The sequence below is a fragment of the Vidua macroura genome, chromosome 5 (genome assembly GCF_024509145.1).
Source record: "Vidua macroura isolate BioBank_ID:100142 chromosome 5, ASM2450914v1, whole genome shotgun sequence".
In the NCBI taxonomy this organism is placed as follows: domain Eukaryota; kingdom Metazoa; phylum Chordata; class Aves; order Passeriformes; family Viduidae; genus Vidua; species Vidua macroura.
The window spans coordinates 27,724,585-27,751,179 of record NC_071575.1 but is presented as its reverse complement, the minus strand read 5'-3'; the positions used below and the strand labels follow the sequence as shown (position 1 = coordinate 27,751,179).

The 26,595-nt window shown below is 38.5% G+C and overlaps 1 protein-coding gene across 3 annotated transcripts in view; it reads left to right on the top strand.

Annotated features, from left to right (window-relative positions):
- Positions 1-26,595, top strand: part of DGKI (diacylglycerol kinase iota) — a 203,494-nt gene that overhangs the window by 115,431 nt on the left and 61,468 nt on the right. For all 3 annotated transcript variants that reach the window (XM_053978149.1, XM_053978148.1, XM_053978150.1), the window contains 9 exons: positions 172-285; positions 811-948; positions 2,083-2,161; positions 6,096-6,151; positions 7,020-7,082; positions 7,312-7,385; positions 8,692-8,803; positions 11,088-11,287; positions 22,203-22,303. In XM_053978149.1, coding sequence (XP_053834124.1) covers positions 172-285; positions 811-948; positions 2,083-2,161; positions 6,096-6,151; positions 7,020-7,082; positions 7,312-7,385; positions 8,692-8,803; positions 11,088-11,287; positions 22,203-22,303 — 937 coding nt within the window. The remainder of the gene's footprint in view (positions 1-171; positions 286-810; positions 949-2,082; positions 2,162-6,095; positions 6,152-7,019; positions 7,083-7,311; positions 7,386-8,691; positions 8,804-11,087; positions 11,288-22,202; positions 22,304-26,595) is intronic.

Below are 26,595 nucleotides of genomic sequence, written 5' to 3'. Positions count from 1 at the left end.
TTTGACATAATGGTGATTTTAAAAAAAAATTACCTGGAATTGTCCATATTATTCTTCATTCATTTTTAGATTTCTTTTATTTGATCTTTGTAAAAAAGAGTATGATATCATCAAGATAGGTCTTTTCCCCTATAATATTCCTGAGGGTTCTCTTTATTTTCCTTTTTATAGGTGGGTTGGATCCTGTCCATCCTCGATGAGCTGCAACTCAGCCCACCACCTCCTGTAGCTGTCCTTCCACTTGGCACTGGGAATGACCTTGCCCGCACCCTCAACTGGGGTGGGGTAAGGACGGACTGGGGTACCTTTATGTGGGGGTTCTCAACTTGCTGCTCAGATTTAGTTGTGTGGGGTGGAATTTCCTTTTGGCTAAAATAGCAGGCAGACCTGTGTCCAAGTTCTGTTTCACTCTGGCAGAACGGTTTGCTTCAATTTGCAGTCTGGGATTTTGAATTATTAATGATGTTGTTGCATCACAACAACAAAGTGTATGTAGATATATCTTGTATTTAAGGTCAAGTGACAAGAACAGTAAACAGGCTTCTAATTTAAGCATAATTTGAACTTTCTCTTTGTTTATCCTTTACTACAGCTTATTCCAGGAAAGGCAAATATTATTTGAATTTCTCTCCTTATGACCTTACTTTGCATGCCCTAGACTTGTGCACCTCAATAGCAGCTTGTTAAAATGCTCGATCAAAAATTTATTGAGGGTCTTAGGCATGTGTGAAAGGAGGGAAGTCTGTAGATAATTGGTAACTTGATTTGTTTTCACCATCTGTGGCTGATACTCTGTTCACTTGCTGTCAGGGTTACACAGATGAGCCAGTGTCTAAGATCCTGTGCCATGTAGAAGATGGAACCATTGTCCAGCTGGACCGTTGGAATCTCCAGGTGGAGCGCAATCCTGATTTGCCCCAAGATGAGCTGGAGGATGGGGCACGTAAGGTTAGAGCTTTTCCCCATGGAAGCTACAGAATGCTCACGGACCTCTTTGGGTTACACTTTAAGCAGCATGGGTAGGGAGTTCTGCAACTTTCAAATTTTCTATTTGCATCTCTCCCTTTGATTCTTTTCATGTGTCAGTGATTCCAGAGTTGTGTGAAAGGCATTTATTTGTTGTTTGAAACACCCTGGCATTGAACATTTATGTCAAAGATTAAATCCTGGAAAAAAAAAAAATCCCTAGCATTTTATCAGAAAGGTCATTGTTGCTTTTCTCTAGTCACAGGAAAAGCAACCCTGTCACTGCCATGCATTCCCCAATTAGACAAAACTAAAAACAGGATGTAAAATTTAATTCCTTAGGATTCTGCTAATGGATACAAACTGTTTCCCACTTTACAGCAAGCTATAGTGTATTTTTATATTTAACTTCTTTCTATGTGGGTCTTGGTAGTTGATGAATGGGAAAATTTTTGCAAGGAAATCGCATAGTAATTTATCATTTGGACTGGAGATGTTGAAAATACTACAAAACTAAAAAAACCCCCCGATTCTGTGAACCGTTTTCTTCTTCTCAGTTATAATTTCCTGCTTATCTATTGAATGCTACAGTTGCCTCTCAAGAGGCCTGCTGGGTGTGTGAAACAATGAAGAGGCCAGATGTGTGCCTGCCTGCCTCCTGCTTCCTCAGTAGGATTAGAGCTTCTTATCTGGGACTTGGATTGCTCCTGGTTATATATGGAGCGAGAAGAACACAGCTGGAGCTTCATTTGCCATGCTGAGCTTGAAGAGCCAGCAAAACCTTTGAAAACCTTTGTGTTGGTGATATGTTAAGTGGTGCAGTCTTATGGGAAATCTAAATGACAACATAAAGAACCCTTTAATGTGTTAACAAAGACACACATATGATCATAAAGCACTGTAGGTCTATTTGTGTTCTTCAGGCTCTTGTATCCGACCATTTTCCACAGGCCATTACTAACCCTCAGAGCAACCTTCTGCTTACATTTCCCTGATATGTTCCACTTTGTTCTTAGTAGGTTTCTATGATGAGCCAAGTTTAAATAGTTATACCCTGGTGTGTCGAGAAATGTTCCATTCATGTTGGTTTAATGTCTCTTTATTATCTAATTACAGCTTCCCCTCAATGTCTTCAATAATTACTTCAGTCTTGGATTTGATGCACATGTTACACTGGAGTTCCATGAATCCAGAGGTAATAGGAACTTTTTATTTCCTTAGCCTTGTGGATGGGCTGTTATTTTATTAATTAGAAATAGAGTTGGATTTAACATCCTGTTCTTATAATTCAGAAGTAAAGCTGGAACATAAAACCTTAAGATACATACAAGAAGAGAAAGTGATTGTGTTATGAGTTTCCAAGGGACTTCATGATTAAGAAATGTAAAAAGTACAAAGAAGACTGTAATGTACTGGAGGAAAAGGGCTGGAAGGGAAGCTTTACAAAGTGGTAGATCTTGTAAAGGAGATAGGATATGTCAGGTGTGAGTGTGGAAGTGGAAGGAAGAGAAGAGCCACAAGACTGGAAGTGACAGGAATATAATTGTGTTCTCAAACTGAACAGCTGTTACATATGGATCAGCATACCACAACATCCCTGGACTTGGTACAGACCCAGAGTGTCTCTATGCAAGTTAAAGGGTTTAATGTCTGCAGAAGTGTCAGGAATTGGAGCAGTTGTAGCACCTTGTCTGTCCCCTTGCCAGTGGCAGCTATGCCACCCTCTACAGACTGACCTGTGGTTTAAGGACTGATGTGAGCAGTTTTGCATTGATATGAACGGCTCTATTTATATGGTTTAGGCAAGTGTGCTTGTGGAAACAAACCTTGCTTAAATGTCTGCCTTCAGCTTTTGGTCATTCCAGCTTCATATGCAGGTATTTTTTCTGAAACACAGCCTTCCTTATAGTCACTGTCATACTATCAGTGTCATTTCAAGATGAAAAGAAAGCACTCTAATGCCAGGCTAAATAAAGAGCAGGATACATGATAGAATGAGCTAATGCATATTTTATGATGTTTAAGACTGCTTTAAGCTTTAGGAATAATAATGAGGGGCCACAAAAGGGCACAGGAATGAAATTATGACAGCTGTATGCATTTTTTTATGAGTGCATGTCACTCTGCATTGCTAATGTGACTGTGAATATACTGTATAGATTAAACGCATGGCTACTTTCTCACTTAATGGAGGCATTATTTAATAATGAAGTTATGGAGCCCTATAAAGGATGAATGTTATTCCAGACATGCTAGGGTTTTAAAAATTTACACGGGTGAAAAAGCACTTGGCAGAGCAAGCTGTGTGTCTGAGTATATATGGCCAGCAGAGTTCTGTAGCACAAATCTTCACTGCTGGTGTAGTCCTTGTCTTCTCAAATGCTAAAATATATGAAGTGAATTCTATGTATTTTAGAAGAGGAAAGCTTATAGCCTTGCTGTTGCTGGTGTGTGGGTTGTATTATTTTTCATGTGGAATTGGGATTGTTCTGCCTGGAGAAGAAAAGGTTCCTGGGAGCACTTATTATAGCCTTTCAGTACTCGAAGGGAATTTATAGGAAAAATGAGTCCTGTTTCAATAGGACAAGGGATAATGGCTCTAAGCAAAAATTAGTGAATTTGGACTAGATACAAGGAATAAGTTTTTAATGAGGGTGGTAAAACACTGGCACAGGTAGCCCAGAGAGGTGGTGAGTGCCCCATCCCTGCAAACATTCAAAGTTGGATTGAATGAAGCTCTAAGCAACCTGATCTAGGTGAAGATGTCCCTGCCCATTGCAGGGGGTTGGACTAGATGGACTTTAAAGGCTCCTTCCAGGCCATGGAATCCTGTGGCTTGGTGAATTAAGCAATTCAAAGCAGATTATGATCTTATTTACCACTGATGATAATCCAGAGAAATTCTTAGCAATGGTAGCAAAATGTTAAGTACTTTCACAGCTATAGCATTTGTACTCTTAAGCAAATGTATGCAGCCAATTACCTCATGTGGAACTATTGTAATCATATATAGTATTAAAACAAATTAATATCATGCCTGAAAACAAAAAAAAGACACATTAATATGAGCTCTCAGCCTAGCAGGACACTTTAAGCAGTAGATATTGGTCAGCTGCTATATTTAGAATAAGCAATGATTGCAGCGTCTCAGAGGAACCTATATATTAATGTGGCCTTTTCCATGGCAGCTTCTACACTTTTCTTATGACTAATCAGATTGAGACTTGAGGGTTGGATCCAAGTCTAAAGTATTTAGCTCTGCTTCTTTGAGAAGTGCTCTGCATACTGGCTCTTTCCAGCTTCCTCCATTGGTACCCTTATGCTTTGGTAGAGCATGGAAGATGCAATTTACTTTATCCCCGCTGACATGCTGTTTGATCCCTCAGCTGTTCATGACTGTTCATTTGCAGGAAACTTCCCCACTGCACACAGAGTCTAACACATTCCATTTTCTACTTCTTTGATGGTTTAGGAATGGTGAGGAAGGAGTAAGCATTGGATATGCACTCAATAATTTACTTCTACAAGCAAAGTTACACTCTAAGCAACTTAAGGCTCTATTTTACATCACAGAGTCTTTCCTCCCTACCCGTGCTCATCTGTGTTGGCAGAAGTAGGACCAGTAAGTTGAGGGACTGCTGAATCCCTGACATCAGAAAGGTTCCTTTCCTTGTTCTAAACTGGTGCTTTAGTCATAAGATCCATGTAAGGTCCAGTGCTGTGGTGTCTGCTGTTTGGAACGATCAGGGATACTCACATGAGAGAATGTGCAGCACAGGCACTAAGTCTTCAGAAGCCTTCTGCTGCTTAGCATTGAGTGCTGAGACTCTCTACGAAGAGCTGTGAGCTCAATAAGTGAGATGAGATTGACTTATGCAGTTATATTCATTGTTTGAAGTAGAAGTGGCCCTGACAGAGTTTGAGTCACCTGTGACACAGCAACAGATATAGTAACTGAGCCAACAAGCAAATCAAACCTCAAGCAGCTCATTCTCACAAAATGGAGCCATATTTTGTGAGATGTAGTGGCTTTCAAGAGACCTGGAAGTATTGTTTTAAGTGGTCATTTGAGAGGTAATTTGGATGTGTCCACACTAATGTGATGCTTTAGCCAGAAGGACTGCCTTGGTAGCAGTGATGTTTTCACTAGAGAATCAATGAGCCAGGGTGAGTAGTTGGCACTAACACTGAATACAGGGTCAGAAGGGCTGCTTCTGGAATCTCTAGATGCCACAAACAGGAAAGCAATTTCCAAGGAGGCTCAAGAATGAACTACATTCTGGGAAATTTGCCTTCTATTGAGAGCTTAAGGGAGCTCCATTTAGCTTATTGGAAAGAAGGTTAAGAAGCAATTTAATCACTGCCTATAAGTATTTACTCAAGGAGAAGATATCTGATAGTTGAAGGCTCTTTACTCTGACAGGGAAGTATAACAAGATTTAGCAGTTGGCAGTTGAAGACTGAAAATTTCAAGATTGGAAGCTGCCACATTTACATTAACAGCGAGAATAATTAACCATTAGATGTACATTACTACTAAACTTAAAATTATCCATCTCTTGGAGTCTAATCAAAATGAAATAGGTTTCTAAATAGGTTTTAAAGTAAGCAATTTCTTTTTTTTTCATTTTTTTTTTTTCTGCAGAAATCTTTGGGTAGAAATGTCTATTCCTTAGTAACTCTAACACATCAGAATTTAGGGGCTGTTTCATCTTGTAATTTACTAATGCTTTACTCCTGGTTCAAAGCATGGGTTATTGTTTCATAAATTTCTAATAATTCTTACAGATTTGTTCTCCATTGTTAGAAACAGAAATTCTACAAATTCTATTGAGGGATCATAAGTTGAATAGTCTGAGAGGTGTTAAATTAACTGATTGAGTTCTTGTTACCTTCTTGCTCTATTTCCACTCTCTACAAGAAAAGGGATGGATTCAATATCAATGTTTGAAATCTGATAGCAGAGAAATGCACAGATGGGGGACTCACACATGGAAAACATAGTTATGGTAATATTTTCTATGAGTGATACATTGAAAGAACTGTAGTGCTGGCAGGGAATGTGAAGGTATAATGAAGTCTACTAGTTTTATTGGGGTATTTTACTTTTATTTTTCATCCTTTCACAGAAGCAAATCCAGAGAAATTCAACAGCCGATTTAGAAATAAAATGTTTTATGCTGGGGTAAGTACAGATTTGTCTTACAGAATGATGTTAACTTAGTTGCTTGAATGTCTTCTTAATTACCTTCCCACTCACTTTCTCACATCAGGAGCTTATGGCAGTTCATTCTGCCTGTTACAATTTCAAGTGCACTCCTGCTGTTTCTGGCAGTGCCACACACAGGTGTCTGTAGAAAAGAGCCTCTGGTACTGTTATTATACAGAGCTGGGCAGGTGAGAAAAGTGCCACTCCTTTGGACACAGTCCTGGTCATATCTTGGTCCCTCTGCTTCTGGCTCATAAGCTTCTCAAGGCACAGCTCTGCTTCTTTCAGGGTTTGGGAACTGCATTGATACTGACTTTCCTAGAGGAATTCCCAAAGTTTTGGCCTGTATCTTTGTAGCTTTGAGGAGCAGTCTTGGATGTAGGGTGGTGGGGAGTGCAGAGCACAAATCAGATATTTTGAGTGATTAATGATGAGTGAATATGCACATATAATTATTCACTTGTGCATCCAGGAGGCACATGGACAACACTTTATTCTAAAGCCATTAAGAGCAAACACCAGTTTGATAATGAATGGCATACAATGTATTTCTGGATTATGACCCACTGTACCTTAAACATGGAAACAAGGGAGCAAGAATTTGTGCTTAATGGTCCAGGATACTGTTGCACTTGGGTGTCCAAGGACTTTTTTTCAGTTAAGCTCTCAAAAGCAGAAGTATCACAATTTAAAACAACAAAATCAAATCATGTCTTCTGAGAGAGGAAGTTTGACCAAAGGATGGCATTTTGGTAATTAGCTCTGTGGAGGGATAAGAACTGAGGGGAAAAAAAAAAAAAAAGAGAGGAAGTGTTGACAATTCCTGCGCTGATTTCTGTTGCAGGCAGCCTTTACAGACTTTTTGCAAAGAAGCTCAAGAGATTTATCCAAGCATGTTAAAGTTGTGGTGAGTATAAGAAATAGTGTCATAGCATTGTGGGAAGGAGGTGGAGGTGGAGGTTTGGAGAGAGTGTGAGGTGAAAGTTTAATGGCTCTGTTACTTTTCAGTTTTGAGCATGACAATTACAACACATTCCAAGGAAAGTCTTGGGAAAGTTGTTACAAAGCAGCAACACTTCTCTTGTCTGTGGCTCCATTCAGCAATTTCTCTGTGCTCTGTCACTTTGGCTTTGTAGTGTGATGGTACAGACCTGACTCCAAAGATCCAGGAGCTGAAGTTCCAGTGTATAGTGTTTTTAAACATACCCAGGTAAGCTCAAGACAGATTCTTGAAGTTATACAAGAAAAATAACAATAGTTTTCAAGACACACCTACCACTTGTCCTAGGCTGGGTGAATGTACAGGACGCATTTTGCCTCTGGGCTACCTTGTTCAGAGCTGGCTGCTTATAATGCTGTTAATGAGCTAAACAGAATGGCATCAGAGCTCAGGGTGCAGCAAAACCATTCCTTAAAAAGTTTAATATCCTGATACAGTAGAAATGCTTAACAAACACAGTTTGAAGAGCTGTGCATATAACCTGCAAACACGTTAGTAAAGGAGCAGATACCTTTAGAATCAAAGTGTGGAAAAAAAAGGAAAAGGGGAGGAGGGGACAGAAATGGAGAGAGGGGAAGGATAAATATTTTACCAGTTCAGAAATATGAAACTGCTGAAAGAAGTCATAGTTTTTAACATGTTACAAGGTGTCCTTAATAAAAACATAGCTGAGTTATGAAAAGTTGTTGATCTCCTGCTCTCTAGAACAGTAGTCTCCAAACTTAATTCTATTGTTCATTTCTATCAGTTGAAAGCTTTTAAACACCACCCCAATATATGTATATTTATAAATTTTATACATGTACCTCTATTCTAGTATTACCAGCAATATAAAGCATGCATAAATATGGATTAAGAATGTCATAAAGATGAAACATGCTTAATTGAATTTTTTTTAATGTTTGCTTTCTTATTGAAAGTAAAATTAATATTCTTCTTCATACACTCTAATTGTCTTGTCAGTTGTGGATTTTTCTTGCATGCACCCCACTTTGGAGACCATTGCTTTAGACAACTTCCTACTTTGCTCCACAGGCAGTCCCAAGCACTTAATCTTCTGAATCCTGTACTGCAAGCTTCTTCTTGGTGCCACTTCTCCAAAGTTCCCCCTTCTATCACTTTCAGATCACTTTCACATCTATTCTTTGATGGTAGAAAAGAGAGATGCCACAGCTGTATCTGTTCCAGCTTCTTATGTCTCCCTGCCTCCTCAAACTATGCAACATTTTGCATTCCTTTTGTGTTGAGCTAACAGGAAGAGGGGGAAGAGGGGCAAAACAGCTTTATGGCTCAACAGCTTACCAGAAGGAATCAAAGCAAATAAGGAGTGCTGCTGCTCCATGAATTATTTCCTGGTGTTTCCCCATTTTCCTCTCAGAGAGGAACCTGATAAAGTTTATGGTGGATATACCTGAGGGTGTTGTATCAGCTTGGGAACAAAAAGAACAAGCAAAAAGGCAGGACCCATCAGGGCAAGCTGCTTTCTCCAACTGGCTCTCCAAACCTCTCTCTGTAGGTATTGTGCTGGCACAATGCCCTGGGGGAACCCTGGTGACCACAGAGACTTTGAACCCCAGCGTCACGACGATGGCTACATTGAAGTCATCGGGTTCACCATGGCCTCGCTGGTGAGTACAGGGGGTGCTGCCAGGCTGGGAGAGCTCTGTGGGCAGCCCTGCAGAGTGCAAAATACTCCTTGATACTGAAAAACAGATGTCTTTCCCCATGGTCATATAAGGCCAAAGCATGCTCTGCTGTTAAATGTCAGAGCCAAATAGTTATTTTCTGATAAGAGAAGTGTTATTTAATAATAAAAAGTATTACTTGAAAAATATGGCTGATTTGCATGTGCAGTGCTCTGAAGTTAAATGGCAAGGTTATTACAGTAAGAACAGCATGATAAGAGCATGAAGTAATTATTTTACTGTGGGAATACTAATAATACTATGATCAAATAAACACTCCTTTTTCTCTTTAACTTTTATATATTTCATTCTATGGCTTTAAAGTCTATTATTAAATATAGCTGGTATAGAAATATTAAATATTAAATAAACTTATATGGATATACAATTTCCATATGTTCACCACAAATCTTGTGAAACTTTACTAATAGCTGTGGAAGACTTTATTGGTATTTCTTGCATTAATTTTATCTCTCCTTTTTATTCTGATAGGAAAAGGAAATTCAGCCAACAATTTTAATTTGTCAGTGCACTTTCTTCCAATGCTGTCCTTAAAGTGAACTAAATTGAGTTACCATAAAAGCAATCTTCCTCTAAATACCCTGGTGTCCTGCTATGGCTGTCACTGTGACAGTGTCTTCAGGGGGTGGTTAAATGCAGCCAGAGTTGGCAGTTATCCCCATGTTAGCATCAGCCTACCTAAGGCACTGCAGCTTGGGCTTAGTGTAGCCAGCAGAAGGCCCTCAGCTGGACTTGCTGGCAAGTTTTTATAGCTCACACTTAGCTCCATACCTGTAGGCCTTTGCTACTGTCTCATGTAACCCAGTTTAAAACAAAGATGGATAAGCCTGTTTTAGCTAAACTCCTTTGTTGTGTGACCTGCCCTCAGTCCATGTCACTTTCAGTAAATACCCATGATAATGGTGTTTGCTTCCTCAAAGAGAAATTCGGGCAAATCTGATCTTCAAATGGGCCTGGTGGATTAGGGAAATGACCCACAAGAAAAATTTTGTTTATTAGCCTAATAGATGTTGTGGAATAAAAGTGAAGAGGAGTTTAGGACATGTTTTTGAAAATGCTGTCAAAACTATAGCATGTACAAACTGACAGTTTTCAGTCAGAAGAGTTTTTTTGTTTTTTTGTTTTTGCCACTAATATAGTTCTAGTCAATGGAAGTGGCTAGATAGATCTTGAAAGCTACCAACAATTTCAGCTGGGGCTGAATTTAAGAAGTAGGGCCCTTTGAGCTTCTGTTTCTTTTTAAAGGAGAACTGTGGGTCTACAGGTGTACTTTGGTTATGATGCTGAAGAACGATTGTAACCGTAGACTGTGTTAATATAATCCTAACTTGCCTTGTATGTCTCAGATGTGCTTGTTGTACCTAAGTGGGTCTGTGAAACCAAGGGAAAGAGCTACTTTATAAAAAGCATTCTTATATTATTGATCACATTGTCAATTGATCCATAATATTAAGTGCACAGGCCTTGACTTGTGTTTGCACTGTTCTCTGTTAGCATTGCATTAATATGAGATTTTTTTCCTGCATCTGAGACATGAGAGTTAATTGTCACATAATACTCATATTCATTAAAAAAATACATTTCTGCCCAAACATGTATGCCTAGAACTTGAAGGATCTGCTCATTGTCTTCCTTACTTAATTTCTTTGAAGTGAATTCTTTAACATGATATTTAATTGTTTTAACAAGGTCCTTCTGCTTGCTCTTTTCAGCCTATCTAATGTTGAGGTTGACTTGATGTGTAAGCTTTCATAATAAAAAAAATATCTAATTCATATTAAGGACTATTCTGTTCAGGAAGGGGAAATAGTTTGCCTGTCTCCCAGATGTAACTAATAAGGGATGTTGTTTTAAAGAGCAAATAATTATTAGCATGACTGTTATTGTAAAAACAAACCAACCAAAACAAATAGAAAGCTTTAAAAATGAACACAGTTATTAATTTTTGTGTGCACACGTGTGTATATATAGATGGTGAGTCCTATAATGCATGTGGTTAGATATCTGCTTGTTGCTTTGCAGTTTTGGGGTGAAAACACTTTCCTTGTGCTCTTTCAGAATAGCTTAGGTATGGAGTACTGTGTAGTGGATGCTGCCAGCAAAGTGGCATTTTGGATTTGTTAACTGCCTCAGCTGCCTCTGTTCTGAGCTATCTTTTCCCTGCTTGGTGTTTTGTTTGTTTGTCTATTTTGTTTGTTGTTTGCAGGCTGCTCTCCAGGTGGGTGGTCATGGAGAGCGCTTGCACCAGTGCCGGGAGGTGACGCTTTTGACGTACAAGTCCATCCCCATGCAAGTGGACGGCGAGCCCTGTCGGCTGGCTCCCTCCCTCATCCGGATCTCCTTAAGGAACCAAGCCAACATGGTGCAGAAAAGCAAGAGGAGAACGTCCATGCCTTTGCTGAATGAGTGAGTTGCATATGTGCATGTCCTAACGGCAGGAGGCCCATGTGGGGCAGCATATTCCGTCATGGATTTTGCATGTACTGGACTTGCAACGCATTTGAAAAATAAATTTAAAAAAAATCACATCTTCTGAAGTCCCTTTTCACTCTATTGTAAATACTTATCTGACTTTCTTTTACTCTTTATCCTCTGAGTTACCCCTGTCTTGCTTTAAGACTGGTGTTCTATCTGTTATATATTTATTATTTAGAGAGGTTTCTGCAGGCTTGGCAGTGTGCCCCTTGGCTTCTGCATATGTATGCCATTTGCCCTTGAAGTTTTTTTGATTTAGTTTCTCAGCCTTATTGATCTGCTTTTTAAGCTTCATTGAAGACCCCGTAAGAAATTGTCACAATCAAGAACTAATCAGGACATATTTCAGTCTCTGCTACGAGCACATGCTGCCTGGCAGAGTCTATGGAGAAAGATTTGAATGTCCTGAAAGAACTGTTTGTAGGAAATCCTTCTTCAGTATAGAAACCCAAATGAGAAATTAGTATTGTAAATATGACTAGAGAAAAGCTAAGATTGGAAACTAGTAGCTTGTAGGAGGAATACACAGGACTAACATTCCTTTTGATGATTAAACTTTCTTTACAAGCACTACAGATATAATTTAATCAGAAGAAACCTAAATAGTCAAATTTTGAGCTATGAAAGTGGCCATCCAATAAAATAATTTAGATTATTTTGTAGAGGGCATTATTGCAATCCTTGTGTAGGTCTTTATTGCTGCTAAAATGAGTGTTGCAAGGGACTTTGCTGTTTTTCATCAAATATTCCAAATGTGAAACAAAACAGTCTGTCCCTTATCCAAAGATACTGAACTAATGCCCTAAAGTTATTACGGATCCACATTTAATTCAAACACTCATGCACTGGGGCTTTAATATTTCTGGGGAAATGGGTGGGGGAATTTTACTATTGCAATTGTAATGGTGAGGCAGGTTCTGTGAAGAGATGTAATACCTTCTAAAAGACTAACTCATATAACTGGAAAAAAAAGGACAAGGTCTTAGGCACACCTTTTCTTTTCGCCTGTCTTAAAAGTTGTCTCCCTTACAGCTGTATATCTAGAGAAAGATTCTGCTTTACTTCAAACTTTGACTTCAGCCCTTAAGAGTTTTTTTGTCATCCCCTGGCTGTCAATCTATTAATGTAATCAAAGCCACCCTGGTTACTTTCAATGTGTTCCTGTTCAATTTAGCACTCTGCTCTCTTACTGAGACTAATGCTTTAAGTTGCATAGAAACCAATTTGTCTAACATGCAATTTCTATTTGCCTAGAAAATATATAAGGTATACTCATCTTTCTTGAGCAGAGAATAGCAGACTCTTAACTATGGGCAGCAGTGTCCAATTTCACCCAACCACAACTCCTCAATCTTTAGTGAAAGCTAGAATAAAGCAAAGGGCAGGCCAGGGACATCTTTTCCTCTTTTCCTGCACTGAAGGAGACTAATGCAAATGTAAAGAAATGAATTCATGGTATTTCAAACTGATAATTAGCATGGCTTAGGTTTGGATTTTTAAGTCTGAATTTAAACTTTGGTAGGGAAATACAGATCTGTAGTACGTGCCAATTGTCAAGGGGATATTCTTCGTGGTTTAGCTTGATTTAAATGTGCCACAGTACACTAAATTGCTGTCAGAGTCCTTTGATTTGGCTGAGGTATTTTTCTGCAGATCTGTGTCTTGGGAAAATGCAAATGATCTGTCAGGAACTGTAGTCTCAGCTTCACATATCAGAAAATGTGTGTGTAGATATTTACATCTATTTCTATATATATATCTGTGTATGTGCTTTGCTCTGAGGTGTTAAAAAGGAAGGAGAGAGGACTTGAATCTTCTTCTACTGTGATAAAAAGTAAATGACTTGTTAATGGTTAAAATCTAGGAAGCATATTAGTATTGTAAGAAGTTCATTCAATATGATGCTGATTGGTAGTATTGCATAAGTGAAGAAATTTGTGATTAAATATGTTTATCTGTTTTTTTAACTTGATCTCTAGGATATAACTCCTTGTTCTGTTGGAATCTTCCAGAAAGCCTTGTATTGGATTGAACATGATAGATGAAGGGTTTTTTAATGACTATCATTTGAATGTTAGATGTGTGAAATACGTCAGCGGGTCTGGAGCTATCCTTAATTACTAGACAACTCTTCTTTAGCTCCTTGCCAGGAAAGCAATTAGAAAATTATCTTGGTCACAGAAATGCAGAGTTGTTATTATTGTCAGCTTTGATATCGTTGCCAGATAAGAAGTGAGAGTGAGTAGAAAAAGACTTGAAGTTTTACACTGTTCTGTATTTTTTTTGTCCTGATCCTCTTTTTTTCTGTGGGTGTCTTTTTTTTTCGTCCTTGAAACACTTGTTGGCTAAGTTCTCATTCCTGTTCACCACTATTGATCATGGTAGCATGTGAAAGAAACAACACAGCTTGATTTTCTGTGACTAAGCCAAGAATGTGGTTGTTGTGAGCTATATCAAAAATTATGGGGAATAAGAAGAGAAACTGTGGTTCAGCTTTTCCAGGAATAATTTTCTGATTAGAAACTCCTGCATAGTGTATTCCCTAGAAAGTTTTAGGTAATGAACACTTCCTGAATTGCAAAATATATTTTGCTCTCACTGACTTTTAGTTTGGGTTGAGGGAGAACATCCTGCATAATGGAAGCGAAAGAAGAGGGAAGAGTTTTAGATAAAGAATATTTGATACATTAAAGAAAAAGAAAGGGATTATTTGAATATAAACACTAAAGGTGAATTCATATAAACACTAAAGGTGAATATAAACACTAAAGGTGAATATTAATAAAATGCAAGTTTCCCTAAGGTATGAGCAGGAGAAATGGAAACAGCAACTTGTCATTGTAGATACAAAATCTCCAGTAAGAGTACTTTTTTCTTAAACAGTAATTAGAGTTGGTCAACTCTTGAAGACAATTCCATCCATCTGGATCTCAGCTTTGATATTTATGTTTCTGGACCTGCTTCCAAAGTCTGTTGCCTTGAAATTTTTCAGTGCCTGTGGAAGAAATTCTGGGATTCCTTGTCTTGTATATTTATGTGCTAAGCTTTTCACTGGTGCTCACTTGTGTTTTTAGCTCCTGTGTGCCACATAGCAGTGATTTTCTCCATTTGCATGTCTTCAGTTGCTCTTGGCTTCCTAGTGTGAGCTCAAAGCTCTGCATGTCCCTTCATTCAGCTTCTATGTGACACATTCCTTTTGTTTCTGTTTAAATGTTGTGTGTGTTTCTCTTTCTTCTCTCCCACTTCTTCTCTCTCTCTCTCCTCTTTTTTCTTGTCTGTCCTCACTGTGTGCTGTTTTTCTCCTGGCCACTCATTTCCTGCTGCCTTGTAGTATCCATAAAGTGCAGTCTGCTGACCTGAGGAGAGTCTCGGCTCCCCCTGATTCCTTCACTGTGTGAGTATCTGGCTTTTTTCTTCTCTGTAAGTTCCACAGCCTTTTGTTAATACCTTATGTCATTCAGCTGAGAGATGGGGCAGTAAAATCCAGTGACAAATGGGAAGAGGGAGCTCAGATGACAGCATGACTGATGGGCGCAGGATCTTGCCAGGAAGGGCACAGTTCCAAGTAAGGTGAGCAGGATGTGTCTGGTGATGGTGACCAGGTTCAGCTATGAGCCAGCTCCCCAGACATCCATAGCAACAGGTACATCTGAAGTTTAATGCCAGGTACCATTCCTGGAAAGAATTGAGATGAGATCTTTTCAATCCAACACAGGAGGTTTCCTCTGAACATGAGGAAAAAATGCTTTTTATCATAAGGTTGACAGAGCACTGGCACAGATTGCCAAGAGAGATTGTGGAATTTTCATTTTTAGTCACAAACAAACCCTGCCTGGACATGGTCCTGGACAGCCTGCTTGAGCAGAGGTTTGTACCAGATGACCTCTAGAGGTCCCTTCCAGCTTCAACCATTCTGTGATTCTGTGAAACTTCAGAAACCTGCAAGTACTTCATTGTTATTTTGGAAAAAGGAAAGATGTCTGGTTTGGTGTGCCTTTTCCATGGGTCCAGTTTGCTGTATTCTGCTGACAAGCCTAAAGTAATGAAACCAACTTGCCCACCAATTCAGCATCTAAATCAGCCTCTAGAAAAAAAGTTGAGGTAACCCTTATTTCTTACAGAGAACATTGAGCTGTGTGTCTAAGAGAACGAATACTTTTTCCAAGCTCAGGGATATCCCTTGGAAAATGACCTCCAAGTTTTGATACAGCTCATTTTAATGTCCCATTTGATATCAGCTGTCAGAATAAAGCAGGGAGAGAAAGACTTGTGAGCCCCAAGCTAATTTGAAAGTCAAAGATGTTCTGTATCTTAAAATCAGTAAAAATAGATTAAACATGCTGCTGCACTGGGGCTGCCACTTAATGTGTCTGGCAAATTAAAATAAGAACCCATGAGGTAACAGGGAAATTTGATTTGGATTATGATGGCTTTGAGATTCAAATAATGCTTTGTTTTTTTTTTGTTGAACAACATAGAAGCAGACTGAATTCCAGGTAGTACTGAACAGCAGGGCAGATCCTACTGAGACCTGGTGATGGATTACAGCCTGTCTTAGATAAATGTCAGGATTTCTGCAGCAGGAGATCCATGGGAATTTTGGGCAGCTAATTTATTAGGCTCATATGGTCTTTTTTTGCAGAGACAGTAGAACTGTAGTGTGATCCATTGCAAATGCTTATACAAGGTGTGTAAGTAAATACAAGTGTTGTATTTTTGAGGGTCTTTTAAAAGGAAGGTGAAAACTTGCATTTTCCTGCTGGATGTTCAGAGATGAGAAGATGCATATGTGAGAGTACATTTGTCTTGTGTGGTTGATGCAAAGGAATGATGAAAATTATCATTGAAAAGGAAGATATTTACTTGTGTAGATCCTACAGCTCTTCTACAAGTGGAATAAACATTATGGGTAGGCTGTAATTATTTTTTCAATTACAAAATCTGCATAAATGAAAATACAAATATCACTGTATTGGTAAATACTACTCCTTTATGGAGTTTGTGGTAATGATTGCAGCAGAGTATGTGTATAAAATCTGTGTGAATAAGAAGAGGGTAATAGAAAATAATATTTTTGCTTTCAGAGGTTCGAATGCCAAACAAAATCAATTTTCTCAGGCTGAATATGGTTACTGTCTATAAGAGGAGAGTCTAATAAAGAACAGTAGGAGGCAAGGTGTAAGGGAGAAAGTGAACTGTTCTCCAAATGCAGAATTAAGGATGAAAATGCTTAGAGATACCTCCTTTTTTTCTGAAACATGATTTATAGGGAATTGAGTCTCCTCATTTCTTCATCAGTTTTTCCTGTTTAACTTGTGGGTTTCTGAACATGAAGCTGTCCTGTGCTCTCTGGCAGCCCAGAAAACCAACCGTATCTTGGGCTGCATCCAAAGCACCGTGGCCAGCAGGTCCAGGGAGGTGATTCTGCCCCTCTTGTGAGACCTCAGCTGTAGTGCTGCATCCACCTTCAGGGTCCCTATCATGGGAAGGATGTTGACCTGTTGGAGTGAGTTCAGCAGAGGGGCCCCCAAGGTGATTAGAAGGATTGATCACCTCTCCTATGAGGAAAGGCTGAAAGAATTGGGATTGTTCAACCTGGAGAAGAGAAGGCTTTGGGGTAACCTAATTGTGGCCTTCCAGTACCTGAAGGGAGCCTACAAAAAACATGGAGAGGGATCATTTACAAGAGCATGTAATGACAAGTGGAATCATTACAACCTGGAAGAGGGTAGGTTTGGATTAGATATTAGGAAGAAATTCTTTATGGTGAGGTGCTGGAACAGATTGCCCAGAGAAGTTGTGGGTGCCCCATCCCTGAAGGTATTCATGGCCAGGTTGGATGGGGCTTTGAACAACCTGGTCTTGTAAAAGGTATCTCTGCCTGTGGCAAGGGAGTTGGAACTAAGTGATCTTTAAGATCCCTTCCAACCCCAAAAATTCTATAATTCTGTTTAGAGGGATTATTACTTATGGAGAACCCCCTGTGCTTGGAAGGGTAAAGTGTGAGAGAACCATAGTTAGCATGCAGGAGAAGAAAAGCAAGTTCCAGGATTCTACTGGGCACTTCAGAATATGTCTGTACTTTAAGAGTCTGTGTGGGTCTAGCCTCTACAAAACCAGATGTGTTTGCTGAAGCAATTGTGAGATAAGAAAGTGACAAAGAATTTACTAACCTGGCTTATCTGGGATAACACTTATGTCCTGATTTTGGCTGTGACATGGTTGATTTTCTCCCTAGTAGCTGTACAGAAGTGGTTTTTGTTAGTTTTTTTGTTTGTTTGTTTGTTTTTTTTTATGTATTGCAAGAATAATGTTTTGGCTCTTGCTAAGTAGTGTTTATCCCAAGTAAACACTATTTTCAGTGTCTCACACTCTGCTGCTGAGGAGCTGCACTCAATGCTGGGAGAGAGTGAGGTCAGGTAAGCTGATGCAAACTGGCCAAGGGGATGTTTCACACCAGAGAAGGTCATGCCCAGTACGTAAACTGGAGGAGTTACCTGGGAGGGATCTGACTGCTGTTTGGGGATATGTTGGGTGGTGAGCAGTTGTATTGTGCATCACTTTTTTCTCTCGTGTTTGTAATTCTCTCTACCCCCCACTTATCATTACTATTACTATTATTATTACCATATTTATTATTATTATACTATTTTGTTCCATCATGAAATTCTTATCCCATCTACGAGGTTTATCTTTTCTTTCCAATGCTTCTCCTAACTAAGGGGACTGTCCTTTGGCCCAGCACTCTATGACATGGCCGCTCATCTAGCTCAGATTCCTAAATGAAAGAAAAATGTATGGTAGAGCTTATAATTTCAAGGGGTTGTTTTGTTTGGCTTTTTTTTTTAGGTAAAGAGCTTAGCAAGAGCTTCACCTTAAAATCATAGGGAACATTTGTGAAGCATTGAAATTTGTCCATAGAAGAGACTGAATTAGTCTGCTCTGTTGTGGCAGTTCTTATGTTTCAAGTAGATAGATGCTGTCAGAAATTTATTTTTAATGTATCATTTCCAAGCTCTGTCAATGTGATCTTGAAAGTAAGGTGAATTCATTTTTCTCTTTCCAATTGTTCTAAACACCAGAACACTTAATTAATTTTTCATGTTTATTTCTTCTCTGGGAGACAGGTAATTCATTAATCATTCATTGTCACTGCAAACATCCCCTAAAAGACTGATTTTTTTACTCAAGTATGCTTTGTATGGGAGGAAGTAGATTTCCTTTTCTGTTTACTGAATCATGTTAAAATTTGTGTGTAGGATGGTGTTGGCTGTATTCTTGAAGATGTATCAGAAATTTATCACTGGATACTGTAGACTTGTTGGACTGTTTATTCTTATTATTCCTTTCTCTGTGGAGACATGAAGTGTAAGAAATGGTTCACTGGGTTCATAAATAATTGAAACAGGGATTGGGGTATTTATAATTTACAAGTCTGTCTCCCCAGCTGAATCAAGCTGGTGACATGACAGAAGTGTAGCCGTTTGCTGTGCAGGAGTGCCAGGCTTGGGCAGGACCCAAGCTTGCTCTGCCTGTGCTCTTCCCTGGGTGACTGGGGGCAGGAGCACGTGTCCTAGGAAAACTAGTTGTGCTCCAAGTGAGCTGTCTGGCATCCTCTCACTTGTTGCTGGATGATTAATAGGGGTGAGAGGAGGAAGTCACTACTTTATCAATAGCCAAGTATGTTTTCTAGATGAAAGATCTTGGAGAAGATTCATGTTTAAGTTTGTGCTTAAATGAAGTCATAAATAATAAACATGAACAAACAGAATGTCTTATTTGACATCAATCTTTATTTGCATCCTCATGAGGCAAATGACATTTAGGATTTAATTCTGTGGATTGATGTGTTTGTGGAATGAGTTCTTAATTAGATTCTTTAGGAGGTAATGGACTTCATTCATCTGTACTTTCAAATACTTTGTGTAGACTATGTATTACACCATTTAAAAAATTTGTTAAGAGGTAAATAATTTAAGTAATTTAGGTTGAATTAAAGTGCAGCAATCTCCCCAAATTTATGTATAAATTGCTGCTTTATGTGGAAAGCTTTTCTTCCTCTCCTTGCCATTAAGCAAGTTGTTTTACACAGTATTCAGAGACATCTATTTCTCTTAATACTGTACTAATGTTTGTGTTCAGTGACATTCATCACCCTGTTATTTGCTTTTACATGGACATGCTTATGTATTTAATCTTTCTGGTTTCTGGATATACTGAGTATGTCTAAACAAAGACAAATTGATCTATTTGTATAATAATATGGAAGTACTATTATACATTCCACTACACAGTAGTGGAAGTATTCTGCTCAGCTGCATTAAATAGTTTTGTGAATGAATGAGTTAATTAGTTTGACTGATGAGGACAATATACCCTGGTGTCAATTGCTAGTCTGATAGCATAAGAAATGAATATTCAAATAGTGAGTTTTAGAATCAAATTTATTTTGAATAGGTAATAAAATTTAATGGCACGATGTGCCAGCCAATGACTATTATAAGAGAACAAAGGGTGTTTGCAAAGAACTGATGAACAAAACCATCAAGCTTCAGTTACTGAATAAATGTCTCTTTTGTGTATGTGTCAATACACACATGTTTTTAGGAACGTGTAGATTTGTTTATTTGTGTTATGAATATCTACTTGTGACTGGAGCTGCCTAAGTGTATAAATTTCTGCCCTGTAGAAAGGAAGTCCTGGCATTGTTATTTCTGGTAATAGTTTATTTTCTATAGAAAGTTACTGTTTCCAGGTTACATTTTTTTTTCACTAAGATAGCTAAACTTTTCAAATAGACAAGAGACCAAGTTCTGTTTCTCTCCAGTTTTATGTTTTAGCACACAACCTGTTTATGTAGTGGTTTTAGCCTGTCTTTATAAAAATTGTGTGAGAGGAGGGCAGAACAGAATACCAAGCTCTGGTACTTGCCGGTTGATTGCCCTTCTACACTGGACCTGCTCCTATTTCTCCTCAGAAAATACATCACACTTTAGATGGCGTGCTTGTTGTTCCTGCAGAAGCAAAGTCAGAGATAGACAGTGCACCTATAGATAAAAAAATTATATTTTTTGCAAAAGCATGGGAAGTGTCCTCCTAAACATTTTCTAATTAAAAGAGAATTTTGTAGAGCGTGTGTGTGGTTCTTGGAAGAAAAAATATATTCTAGATTTGCTCTTCATTTTAGATATTTTTCTTCCTTCAGCTCCAAGCAAAGAAAAAAAACTTGTTCACTTCTTTTCAGGTGAAAGGACTAATCTGACTCAGAAGGTGATACTGTGCATGCAGTAGATTGCCATCGGCTTCAAGCTAAGAAATAACATTTGTTTTTCTTCCTTACGTGGTATTAGGTAGTGAGTCAGCAAATCTACAGAAGTCAGTGTTGTCTTTTCTCTCCCCTTGGTGTCCAAACACCATCCTGTTCTCCAGGTAGGTTGGAAGAGAGGCAATCAGCCATGGTTTGGCAGATGTTGGTGTGAGGTCATCCTGTTTCCCTGTCTTACCTCTCCTGCTTTCATGAGATACCCAGATTATTCATTGTGATAATGAGTTTGAAATGAGGCCCATTGTGATAGGACATAACTCTACCACTGATTAATTGATGACATTAGTGAAGGAAATTCACGTTTGGACTGGTGTTTAGAAATGCGGTAACACAGGTAACATTTGTGAGACGTGCCTTGTCCTTCACTAGTAGTGCAAATACTATAGATCAAATAGTTGAAAACTGAGACAAAGAAGGAAGCAAAACTGTATATTTATGATAGTACACAGCATTATGACTTTGAAAAGGCAGTGTGTAAAAAAAAAAAAAAAAAAAAATATATATATATATATAAAATTAGTCAATATTACTGTAGACAGAGTCCTGGTAGTAACAAGATTAAAACAGAAAATATAGACAGTCTTTTGGTAAAAGCACAGAATGAGTAATCTACTTTTAAATGACATGGGACTGAGTTCCTATAGGACAGACATTTGCTATGTGCATTATCACACACAGATTGTCTTTCTTTAAAAGTGGAAGATACAAGTGTGGCTAAATTAATTTGCATACAATCTAGCTAAGCTTAAAAAAACAAATAATAGATTATGTTAAGGTAGAAACTAGTGTGAAATGAAAAAGAAATCTTTTCTGGACAAATTTCTATTCATATTTATATGGATATTTCATATTAAGTATACGAACACTAAATTTCTAGATACTGACCTATTGAGTCTTTCAAAATCATCAATAGTTGAGGTATCTAAATCAGACTAAAATCTGTAAAAGTGAGGCTGCCATACTGTTACTTGCTTTTAAAGGTCTTCCTGGGTTCACAGTATTAGACTCGCAACTTTCAAAATCTGGTTCTTAGCCCCATTTTTGTTGACTGTTTCTCAGACCTGAGATGCTGGATCAGGATCCTTCAGTAATGTGGTGTAGATGCTCTCGTGAGCAGAGGTTGTTCTGAGATACTTCCCAAGAAGCATCTCTCTGTGTCTTGAAATTCAGGTGGGCAGATCAGTCTACTGGCTGTGGTAGGGTTCTGGGAATCTACACAAAGCCAAACTGGAGAAGGGCAGGATAGCTACACAGGGGTGTAAGAACTCAGAAAAAACCTTTGCAGTTTCAGGTCACGAAAACAGCAAATGGGATTCTTGATCTTATTTTTTAAGGTGTAATGTCTATGCTGTTGTGCAGTAGAAAGTCATAATTTTAAAATGCAGGAATAGGCCTGTGGGGACTTTAAAAGAGGCTTGTTCATTTTCTTCTTTCAGGGAAGATTGAAATCCCTTCATATCCTGTTTTCCTTTGCTCTTCCAGGGAACACTTTGTCTAAGAAGCTTTCTTCTTTTCTTGCAGCCCTCATTCCATCCCAGATCGTCTGCGGATCAGAGTGAACAGGATTAATTTACAAGAATACGAGGGGCTGCATTACGACAAGGAAAAGCTCCGGGAAGCTTGTAAGTTGGAAGAAGCCAGATTGTAGCTGCTTTTGGTAGAACATTCTGTACAAATCTTACATTGACCAAAACAACCCCTACCCCAAAAATAACAACAAAAAACCCCAAACACAGTCAAGCATACATTTTTGGATGAGTAATGTAAAGAGTGTGCTCATCTATATGTGCATATGTACAAATGTGTTCTCTCTATATAATATCCTCCATAAAGATCACGTATAGAGATTCCACCTGCTTTCTTATTTAACTGTGTTTCTGCCCTCTGATTATATTTACTGTAAAATAAGTTTTTCACACTGAGTATTTTTTATTCTGTTGGTTCTTCTGGGTTTCTAGTATATGAAAGGGTACCAGATTTTATGATTAGCATCAGATTTCAAACTGAGTGGGAGACCATGATATATTTGATATTGAGAATGTGCACTGACCTGGAACATGGTTCTTGCACATGTACATTTATCTTGGGGAACAAATCTAGGTTGCCCACACTCTTATTCTTTACCAGCCTTCAGTTTTCCATTTCAGAATAATCACTGCTTTGTTTCCTCATGTAATGGTTTAATTGCTGTGTTTAGGGGTAAGTCAAAAGCAGACAGTGGTTGCTTTGGCAACATCGATGATGACAATCTGAACTTAAAAATGGAATTCCTTTCCTTGGTGACACACAGAGCCATTAATCAATGAGGGACAGGGCTGCTTGTGATAACAATTTAATAGTCTTGTTATGCATCTGGCTCATTATTCATATGAAATTACAAGCATGAGTGTTTGTTGTGCAACAGAGCTTCAGTTCCCTCTGCAGTACAGAGTGCTCTGGTAATTACAGGATGACAATCCTTTTAATTGGTTTGCTTATCTTATTGTTGGAAGATAGTTAAACTGTTCCCATTTCACTCTTCCAGTCCCACCCCTCCTCAATCTACCATCTCTCCTTACAGCAAAAGAATTGAAACAGCTTAAATTTTAATATAGGTCTTGACAACCTTAACTGAAGTTAGTGGATTTTGGTCATATTTAAAGCAATCAAAGCCTTCTTCACTGGACTGAGAAGAATTTTAACAGGATCAGGATTATTCCTCACTGGGGGAGAACTTGCTTCAAGTTTAAATTGAGAGTTTAATATTGAGTAGATTTCAGGCCACACTGAACACACAACTTCCCAACACTGTCAGAAACAACTTGGTTCATTTGAGGGTTTCCCATCTGAGGAGAGCTATACTCATCCATACTGAGTATGGATGAAAATTTTCTGTGTCTGTAGTTAGCATGCATTTTGTTCTTAGGAGCCATTACATGTTCTGACACAAAATATGCAACTTACACAATTGTCACTGCAGTGGTAATTGTGTATTTATGTTATTTGTCACCTGCCAAAATTCATAATGGTAACATTATAAGAAAATGCCAGCAACTGATCTAACATCTTGGTTTTAGATTTCGTGTGGATTTGATCACTTACTAGGAGTGTGCTTAAGAGGTTATAATTCAAAAAACAGATGTTTGTTCATCAAGAGTTAAAATAATTGCTTTTGGTGGGTCATTTGTAATAAAACCCTTTTGTATCTTTGAAGTTAATGCATGTCCACCATGATAATATAACACAGTTGGACTGGACTGTTCTCCCCAGATATTTTTCACTGAGTTGTTTTTCCTATCAGTCCTCTTTTAACTGTCCCGGTAGTGCTTGTGCATGACTGTTGTTACCTACTGTAAGAATATGAGAAAGTAAATATCCCCATTATCCTAAAAGAGACCAGAAAAGATACTTCACCTTAGCCTTTGCAGTTGGAATGTCCTGTGAGAGGGCATGTAACTTGCACTATATACTGGTGGTCACAAGCCTGCTTCTCTGGTTATATAACTTGAAATGCCTCTTTTACTGGGGAATTGTTACTGAAGAGGTGCTGGTTTCCTTCAGCAGGACTGTAGCTCTTGTGTGTGTGGATGTCTCACTAGATGCTGCCAGGAAACCGATTTTATGTACTTGTTCAGGTTTTGGCAGAATACCTACAATTGAATCCAGAATGCTATACTTAATATCCATTCTCCATCCACAAGGATTAAAAACACTTTGACCCCCTAAATAATTTAAGAGCAAAGCAGAATCTCACAGCAATCTGAACAGGAAAAGGAAGCCAGTTAATAAGGAGTTACCCGTGAAGGAAAAATAGCAAAGAATCTGTTATGGATTTTGCCTGTTACATGTCTCCATAATACAGTTTTGAAAGCTCTGACCTCACTGTAATAATCTGGATCATTTTAACTCACAGTAAATACATTATTTCCCCTTGTTTGTTTGAAATATTGATTTGAATCTAGCAACTATTTCACCCAAGATTGCCTTCCTGACATAGAGGAGCTCATCATACAAACTGTTCCATGAAGATTAATCTTCACTCTGCTGGAGGTAGACACCTCATTTTGAGAGCCTCCAGAACAATTAAAGAATGTAATTTTTTCCTTTGAAGGGCGTGACTGTCCTTAGCTCATTCTCCTTCTGTTGTTTTCTACTTTTCTTGACAATGCAGCTGGCATTTAACCCAGATGCTGTTTCTGAATTGTCCCTTTCTTCCCTCCCCTTGCTCCTTCTTTTCTCCTGTCAGCATCTCAGTATTGTGTGTGGGATGATTAATGATGGTACAGAGGGTGCTTATTGATCCTTCAGTGAGGAGGGATGAATGCTTTGATGCAGCATTTTAAGAAAGGGATATATGTTGGCATTTTAGTTATGTTGTAATATTCTTCACTGCAAATGTAGTTGTCTTTTTTAATACCTCCTTATTCATGTCCTAAACACTTGGCACTTTAGTCACAAACTTCACCATCTCTGGACAATATGAGAGTTGTGTCATTACAATGACCACAACCAAGATTATCTTACTCAAGAAGTGAGGTGGACTGATGTTTCTAGGTGGACAGAATTTATTTCTGCCACTGCTGCCTGCTTGTCTTGTGTGCACTCTCTCTGGCTTCCTGTTATAGCGGGAAAGTGTGAGCCAAAGCAGCACTGTGGGTGAACAACTGAGTTGTTTTTAAGACAGCAAAATCTTCCTGTGTGACACCCTATTTTCTCCTTTCCAATATAACTAAGAATTTCCTGACAAGGGAGGCATATGCAGAAACGAATTATGTTAAAAAAAAAAAAAGCAACAAACCAAACATAAGCTAGCTAGTGACCTAGTGATCTTCAGTGCTTCTTAGTTGTTCCTAGTAACACCATTCCAGATTTACACCATAAAAACATATCCGTGAAATAACTCACCATAAGCAGTAACTAAACAGTGGTGGGATTTTTAATAGGGTATGTCAGCCCTTACTGCCCTTAACTTGCTGTGTGTGCCCTAGCCATAGAGAATAATCTTAGCTTCCTCAGTGCCACTAAGACTAGGGCGGAATCATAACCAGTTGCAGTGATAACAGTATCAGAAATAACTCCAGAGCTGTATCAGCTGTGGGTGTCCCATACTTTCTTTTACACAGAGGCAGCTGCTCCTTATGTCCTCTAGAATAAAATAGCACACTAGACTAAAAAGAAATTTTAAGAGAAAATTTAGTTCTGTGTGTTTAATGATTGGACTGTCTGTAACCTAACAATCCTTTTCTGTGCAGCCTCCTTGCTCTGTGTGTGCATGATGCTGTAACAGGATGGGATCTTAACCTTGAATTCTTGTCTCTTTGATAATCTGTAGCTAAATGTCTATAATGTGTGTGCCTCTAGTATCTGTGGGTTACCTGAGGGTTTTGGGGTCATCCTAGGAGTTCTTATCAGATACATGGGTGTACACAGAGTGACAAGATTGTGAGTCATTGTGATGTGTACATGTACAGTGATACTATAGCTTCCTCATACCAGAAATGCACTTGATCTATGAAAGGCATTATGACTCTTTAAAACTTAGGTATGTCACAGGTGAGGCTAATTTGGAGACTAGCTCATGTGATTTTGAACTAGCTAAGTAAGAAACTCCCAACACTTAGGACTTGGTATTTATATCCTGAATATGTAATATAAAAGTCAGCAGGGAGCAGACTTCCTGATGAGCCACGAAGGAAATGTGCTTATATTTGAAAGCAATTTTGAGCTGGATGGATTTAGTTGAGGCAGGTTGTACAACTACAAACCTTCTCTTTCATCCTGTAAAGGATACACCAATGGGCATGTATTTGTCAGGGGATTTCTTTGGGCATATGGTAGAAGCTCCATAAATTACAACATTACCTTCACTCTGCTTAGAAGTCAGTGCCTTGCTCTAACAACTTTGTTTTGTCAATATGTGTTTTGTACACATTAG